This window comes from Cyanistes caeruleus, unplaced genomic scaffold (genome assembly GCF_971803275.1).
Source record: "Cyanistes caeruleus unplaced genomic scaffold, bCyaCae1.hap1.1 HAP1_SCAFFOLD_11, whole genome shotgun sequence".
Taxonomy (NCBI): Eukaryota; Metazoa; Chordata; class Aves; order Passeriformes; family Paridae; genus Cyanistes; species Cyanistes caeruleus.
The window spans coordinates 615,993-623,737 of record NW_028255883.1 but is presented as its reverse complement, the minus strand read 5'-3'; the positions used below and the strand labels follow the sequence as shown (position 1 = coordinate 623,737).

The following is a 7,745-nucleotide window of genomic DNA, read 5'->3' as shown; positions in this document are numbered from 1 at the left end:
CAGGGAGCCTGCGAGTCTCTTCCAGCCGTGCCTGCTCAGAGTTTGGCCTTGGAGCTCCAGGTGGACAAAGGCAGCTGCTCTGCTCCCTCTGCGTGTGCCCGTGTTCAGCACTGCTGCTCCATCAGTCTGTGCCCAGCAACGGGGAAAAGCCTCAGCCCTGCAGGGCGGGGAGCTGCCGGGCTCTGCCTGAGCAGCTCAGCCAGCGCGAAGGGAGCTGCTCCACACGGGAAGCCAGAGCAAAGGGCATGCCTTTTCCAGGACATGTTTTCTGTAGAAAAACAAACAAACAAACAAACAAACACGAAAAAAACATGAAAGATAAAAATTACTCGCAAATGTGTAGTGAAAAATCTTCTATAACTCTGGAGTAAGAAAGAAGTAACTGATCCTTTGAAAAAGAGAACTCAGCTTTGATTTTAGTTCCTTAGTTTTTACACGTGCTAGTGGAAAGGATCCATTAGCTGCCTTCCTTTACAGATTTGATGGATGTTTTCCAATATTAAGATATTTTACACTGCAGTTAAAGGAATAGGAAATACATGTTCTTCATGACTGTGTCTTGAGTGTCAAAATTTTGCAGTTTGAAACTTGGACCTAAAGCGTTGCAAATGGAAATGATAAATCCCAATGGACTGAGTGAATGCAGCTTTTCCTATGGGATGTGCAGCACTCCAAGGACTTCCTCAGTGGGGCTGTGGGTGCTTGCAGCTTTGTCCTGTGCCACTCCAGGATGTCATGAAATGGGACTTCACCTGCCACCAGCCCAGGTCACGCTTTGCCACCAGCCCAGCTCCTTGGACCTTGTGTCCCCAAAGAAGACACAAGGTGTTTCTGCTGCTCCACCTTTGCACAGATCCACAGAGAGCTGGGATTATCCCAAGTCTTGTGTCTCCATTGTGCCATATTCCTAAAGAACCAGCAGCCCATCCCGACGAATATGGTGAGTTATGTGGATGATTGTCAGCTCCCTTTCCTGCCTAGAAATCCTGAAACTGCTTCTAAATGCTGTTCCCTTCAGTTCCTGGACACCTATTCACACAGAGCTGGGGAAAAAAATCCCCTGGCCATGGCTTACAAGGTGAGTTATGCCAAAGTTAGAGCTCTGTGGGAAATCTCTATCCATCCCTATCCTTTTAATATATCTATACATGGGGGTGTGCATGGATGTGTCTTGTATGGAAAGGAAGGAGTGTGCAAACAACGTGACTGACACTTTCACCCTCTGTGTTCATTCCATACTCATGGGTACAAAGATATTATGGAAACCTTTGCAAGGACAGACCTTCTGTCCATGGATACAGAGACATCCAAGAGCCCCTGGCACTGACAGACCCTTCTGTCCATGGATTCAGAGACATCCAAGAGCCCCTGGCACAGACAGACCTTTCTGTCCATGAATTCAGAGACATCCAAGAGCCCCTGGCAGCGACAGACATTGCTGCTCTTCAGTCAGTGACAGGATGAGTCCCTGAGCCTGGGGCTTGGCCTTCCTCGTGGTGAGGGGCATCAAGGAAGGCTGCAGTGTGATGGAGATTGTGATGGGCTGGGAAATCACTGGGGGAAAGGAGGGAGCAGTTGTGAAGTAAAAGGCAGGTGGGGGAGAGAACTGTTCAGAGAAGGGATGAGCTACAGCTTGAGAAAGTTGAAAAATGACATTTGGGGTCATCCCAGATTGATTTCATTTCAGAAGTTATGGAACAAGTTTAATTTTGGGGGGGGTGTCATGTTTTCCTTTGGAGGTGGACACTCTGCAGACTTGAGCTGCATTGCCAAAATGCTCAAGTCTCTGCTGGAGGTCACACCGTTTCTTCTTTGGCTGATCCCGGCCCGGTGCTGAGCCCAGCAGAGCCCTGGCAGAGCCCAGAGCAGCCTCAGCATCCGCAGAGCCCGGCTGCAAGGAGAGAAACCAGAAACCGCCCGTCAGCTCAAGGCTCCTGTCCCCTTGTCCCAGCCACCCACAGTGCCCAGGCCATGCTGGCCGTGCTCAGCGCTGAGCCCAAAGCTGCCCATCACTGCTGCCTTTGGGAGCAGAGCAGGAGGGCAGGACATGTGCCCAGCCTGCAGCCAGCCACGGCAGATCCAGCCCCTCAGCAGCTGCCCAGAGCGGGATGCTCCTGTGCCCGCTGCCATCTCCCAAAAGCTCTTGTCCCACCCATGCCAAGGAGATGAGGACCCACCTCACACCATCTGCTGCCAGAAGAAAAGCTGGTCCCAAACGATGTCCTCAGCCTTCTCCAAGGGCACGGCCCATCCACACCACAGCTGGTCCCAAGCACTTCCCGATCCAGACTGGACCCCACCTAGAATTCTTCCTTTAGAAAAACAAACAATAAATTAATGAAAATAGGTTACAGACAAATAGGGGAAAGAAGAAAAATGGTAAAAAATCTTATGTCTGTCAGGAGTTTGAGGAAGGCACAACCCCTACATTCTAGGGAAAAACCCACCCACGGGTGAGGGAAGCCCATGCTTTCTCCCTTCCCCCCTGCACTGTCCCCCAAAATCACGGTGATCCCAAAGCAAAGCAGGGGAGTGGAGCAGCCCAAGCCCTTCCTTGCCTGCACAGCAAAGCAGCCGTGCTCAGGTTCTGGAGTCCCACCTGTGCTCCTGCCATGGGGGTTTGTTTGTGTTGGGCTGGCTGCCCCAGCCCCAGCCTGGGGCACGGTGGGTGCTGGGGGCTGTTGGCAGGACCAGGAGCCCACTCCCATTTCGTAACCACCCCAGCCCACACCCCCAGCCCTGCCAAAAACCAGCTGGGCAGCCACTGAAGAATCAGTTGCATCCACCCCAGCAAAGGGGAAACCTTTGGTTCCCGGCCAATGCACAAATCTGGGAGCATCCCCCTGGGTCTGGACTTACCTGAAAATTCTCTGTGGAGCCTGGCTTTCAAGAAGGTGCCAGAATCAAAGTCCATCATCGCCAGCTGCCACTGGCCAGGTCGAGGAAGAGGTTGTCATCCTTGCTGTTGTCCTCCATGTCCCCAGCAGCAGCAGCAGCAGCCCCACCTGGTGCAGCTTCTCCAGGGGCTCCTTCTTCCCTGGGGTGACACCAGGCTGTCAGGGTTCTGCCCAGGGCCCGGCTGTCACTGAACCAGGACAAGCAAACCAGCTCAGATGGCGGCCACCAGTGCTGGGCAGAGCAGCTCAGCTCCAGCACAAGGGCTGCGTGTTCTCACTCGATGAGCCCTGTGCAGTGACACAGGCAGGACAAAGAAGTTTGGGTTTCTTTGCTTCTGATTGCCAGGGTATGTGTGGAGCTGTAACTTACCAGGTCCCTGCATCACTGTGCCCGTGGCTCTCTCCCTTCTTCTATGGCTGATGAATATCCTGCATCCAGGGATCACAGAACAGGTCTTCTAATGAGGGCCTGTCCAAGTAGTGCAGGGATAAACACCGCCTGATCAGAACTTGGCAATCTGGGGAGAGAAACCACAAACCACTGGTCAGTTGGAGAAGGCTCCTGTCTGCTTTGCCCCACTATACCCGTGCCCAGGCCACGCTGGATGTGCTCACAGCTGGGCCTTAACTTTCCCATCAATTCTCTGTTTTGGAGGAGAGCAGGAGAGCAGGACATGTGCCACCTCCTCAGCAGCTGCCAGAGCGGGATGCTCACGAGCCCGCTGCTGTCTCCCAACACTGGTGTTCCCCCCGTGCCCAGAGATGATGATCCACCTTGGGAGAGCCGTTGTGGCAGCGGGAGCTGGGCCCAGCTGATGTTCCAGCCCCTCCTGAAAGGGTGCTTCCCGCAGACCATCTCATGCAGCAGGATGCCCAGGGTCCAGACGGTTGCTGCCTCGCCATAGTACCACCTGAAGTTGGTCCATTCCGGGGGTCTGTATGATCGTGTTCCTATGGAATATGGATGGAGCTCATCAGGGGGATGCTGCTGCTCCCAGAGCCTGACCCCAGCATCCCTGGGCATGTGGGGCTGCCCCAGTGGCTCACGGGGTGACCTGCTGCCCTCTCGCCAGCACCTGGCACTTGTGTACAAACCCAGGGTTGGAAAAGAAGGCACTGGTGCTGGAAGAGGGCAGCAGAAACCCTGGCAAGGCCCGACCATGACAAACAAAGGAAAAACCCTCTCCCAGTGCTGGGGAAAAACCATACCCACATCCTCCCTGCTGGCATTGCCCAAAAAATATTATGTACCAAGGCAAAGCAGGGAAGCACAGCAGTCCAAGCCCATTCTCACCTGCACACCAAACCAGCTGGTGCACAGGTCCTGGCTCCCCCTCTCTGCTACCCCCACGCACAGGGGATTTTGTCAGGCTGGCTGCCCCAGCCCCAGTCCTGGGAGAATCCCTGCTGCCACACCCTGGTTGGGCCATGAGATGTTGGGCCAGGAGATGTTGGGCCAGGAGATGCCGGGACCGGGAGCCTACTCCTGGGTGGGCTCACCTGCAAATTGAGTGTAGGCTGTGTCCTGCAGGTAGGTGCCACAGCCGAAGTCAATTAACTTTGCCTGCCCGGTGTCCAGGTCAACCAGGATGTTCTCCGGTTTTATGTCTCTGTGCAGGACCCCGCAGCTGGTGCAGTGCTGCACGGCCTCCAGCACCTGCCGGAAAAGCTCCCGCGCCTCTTCCTCTGACAGGAACCTCCGTGCCCGAATGAAATGCCGCAGGTCCTGACACCGCTCTGGGCGCTCCAGTACCATCACGATGGTGTTGGGGAGCTCAAACCAATCCAGCAGCTGCACCACACCGGAGAAGCCTGTGGACACCTTGTCCAGCAGCACTATCTCCAGTGGTGCGCTGGTGCCGTCGGGCTGCGGGTGGAGCACGGTGCCGTCAGTGGGGCTGAGCCCGTGCCAGGGCTCGGGGAGCCCTCAGCCAGCCCGGGATGCTCTGTGCCCTCCGCTGGCCCCACGCCCGCTCTCCCTCCAGGTGTCCTGGTGGCTCCCACCCTGCCGGGCCCCGGCTCATCCCCGCCCGGCACGCCCCGGCTTCTGCCGCTGGCCCCGCTCACTCACCAGATCGTCCCAGTGCCGGACGCGGTTCCGTGGCACCTTTTTGATGGCCACCTGCAAGCCAAAGGGAGCAGCGGATTCAGCTCGCCGCCTACCGTGTCCAGCCCCATCCTCCTCCGCCGACCCCTTCTCCTCCTCCGCCCTCTCCTCCTCCTCCGCCCGCCGCTGGCCCCTCTGCTCACCGGTGCGCCATCCGAGAGCCGAGTGGCCGAGAAAACCCTGCCGAAGCCGCCGCGCCCCAGCAGCGAGCCGATCCTGTAGCGCTGCTGCAGGGCCTCCTGCGCCTTCCCTGGGGAAGAGACGCGGCCGTCAGCGCTCGGCCCGGGGCCAGGAACGGCCCCCGAGCGCTCCCCGACCTCCCCGGGCCGAGCATCCGCAGGCGTCCGCTCCTTGGAACGCGACAGCGGCGGCTCGGGGCCAGCGGCCGCGCTGCCGAGCGGCGGAGCTCGGGCCGGGGAAGCCGCAGCGGAGGCGGCGGCAACGGCTGCACCGCCTGTGTCCTCCGCGGGCCCCGGGAGGAGCCGGGGCAAGGGCCGGGACCAGGGCCAGGGCCGGGGCAGGGCTCGGAGCAGGCGGAGCCAAAGGGCGGCGATACCGCCCCAGCCCCAGGCACTGAGGCCCGCCCAGAAGCGCCAGCGCCAGCTCGGCCAGAGCCGGGCGGAGGCGAGAGCGAGGCGGGACGCCCGGGGCCGGCGCCGGGGCCGGCGCCGGGGCCGGGGCCAGGTGCGGGCCGGGGGCATGTCCCGGGCAGGCAAGGGGAGAGGGGAACTGGGAGAGGAGGGGAACACAGAGAAAAGGAGATCGGGAATGGGTGAGGGACGGCGGGAGAGAGGGTGGAACAGTGGGAGAGGGAGAGGAGAAGATACAGAAGGGCGATAATGTCGCTTCTTTCGCTTTTTCTCTTTGCGCTGCTGCCGCCGCCGCTGCTGCTGCTGCTGCCGCTGCTGCCGCTGCAACTGAAGCACCGGGGCCCTTTGTCCCCGGGGCCGTTTGTCCGTTGCCCGCTCGGCCCCGCGCCGAGCCCCGCGCTCCCCGGGCAGCCCCTGAGCCTGGCCAAACACGGGAACTTTGCCGTGTTGAGCCAAGAGCCAGAGTCTTGATTCCTGCACAGGGGCACAGCAATGCCCTTGGCTGCTGCTGTGCCTTGTCCCTGCTGAGCGTCAGACACTGTCCGAGCACATTCCCTGAATGCAGAATTTGTACCTGACCCAAGCACTGCACTTGTGTCTCCAGCATTGCTTTCCAAGAAAAACAGGGGAAGGCAAACTGGGTGTAGCTCATGGTATTTTACAATGTCTAAAACTTGCCAAGTGATGGATCTTAGAGGTGAGATCCATTTAGAATGAATGGGATGGAGAACTAGTGCAAGATGGAAAAGGGAAACATAAAAATAAATAGAGAAAAACATATTGGTCATTTCTTTTGATTTTATTTTAATTTCTTAAAAAAAGCTGTTTCAATTTTCCCAGAATCTTCTCCACAGTCCTGTCTTTTCTTTCCAAAAACCTGTCCTGGAGAACAAGGTGCAGCTCCTGTCTCAAGATGTGCCCCCAGCTGCAGCTTCTCTTGGCTTCCCACACTGTGCGTGCAGCACAACTCTTGCAGCAAAGCAGGACAAATTATCTGAAGAACTTGACAACTTGTTCTTGCTTTTCCTTGTGGACAGGGGAGTTGTGCCATTGGTACGGTTTGCATTGTTACTCTTCTATCCGAAGAAAACATGATGAGCTGCCAGGAATTGTTAGGGAATACAAGCCTGGCTGAATGTGGAGAAAGAATCTCCAGAGCCTGCAGCCAGCAGTGGAGAGCTCATCATTCCAATAGCGCCATGGACAACTTGAAAGTGATCTGGAACATGAAAATGGGCTGACAGAGGGAGTTTGTTTTGTGTGTTCAGTTTAGGTGATTGTACATCTCCTGCACTGGGAGAAATCAAGAGCACAATCAGTTGTTGATAAGCACCAGAACATGATAAGCTGGACCTCTCAGTAGATGAGAGAAAGAATGTGAAAAGGACAAATGCAGGGAATGACTTGGTGAAGTTTGTCTGTAAGAAGGTTGATTTTTATCCTAATAATGCCCAGTTAATTCCCTTTGCTTTTGTCCCTTCTGGCAAGGCTGTTTGCATGGCAGATTGCCCAGGAAATGAGAACCTGGAGCTTGTGGAAGTGCCTGAAAGGTGCCCTGTTCCTCTGCAGGGACACTCAGGCTGAAACAGGAGCCTGAGGCCTCTCTTGGGAAGCCTCCTCGGGGCTGGAATTTGTGCCATGCCAGGAGAGGAGGAGGGGGAGGACGATGGGAGCTGTGTGTGAGGAGCAGGAGGTTTGGGCCGCAGGACATTCCGTCTGTGCCGCTGCCCCGCAATGGGCGGCCGTGCCCGGGGCTCTGGGCCTGCCCCGCGTGCACTGAGCTCCCGACACTGCGGGAGCTGCCCGGGCTGGGCTCAGGTTCCCACTGGGACTGGGCAGCAGGCTGGGCTCCAGCTGGGATCAGCAGCAGCTGGAAATACCTCTGGGCATCTCCACTTTCTGCTGCTGCTCAGAAAAAATAATTAAGTGACAAGTTCTGTTTTTTCTTTCTCCTGGTGGATTTTTTCATTTTATTTGCCACTGCAGGGGCAATTTCTGTGATGGCCTCTGTCACTTGATTCTATTTCAGCAGCAGCAGCAACAGGGCTGTGTTTGAGCACTGCAAATGTCAGCTGTGTGGCTTTCATTCCCCTCGACTTAGTGCTCAGGGACTTGAGGGCATTTCAAAATCTGCCACTCATGATGTCTGAG

At 56.6% G+C, this 7,745-nt stretch overlaps 1 protein-coding gene across 1 annotated transcript; it reads right to left on the bottom strand.

The window, feature by feature from the left end:
- Window positions 1-1,676: 1,676 nt before the first annotated feature.
- LOC147647292 (serine/threonine-protein kinase pim-1-like) lies at window positions 1,677-5,705 on the bottom strand. Its single transcript, XM_086872223.1, has 6 exons — window positions 5,589-5,705; window positions 4,398-4,764; window positions 3,268-3,848; window positions 2,860-3,085; window positions 2,178-2,312; window positions 1,677-1,891 (listed from the first exon to the last, which is right to left on the bottom strand). Exons 1-3 carry the CDS (start codon window positions 5,703-5,705, stop codon window positions 3,340-3,342), a joined length of 993 nt encoding a protein of 330 aa, XP_086728349.1. The 3' UTR covers window positions 1,677-1,891; window positions 2,178-2,312; window positions 2,860-3,085; window positions 3,268-3,339.
- Window positions 5,706-7,745: the final 2,040 nt, after the last annotated feature.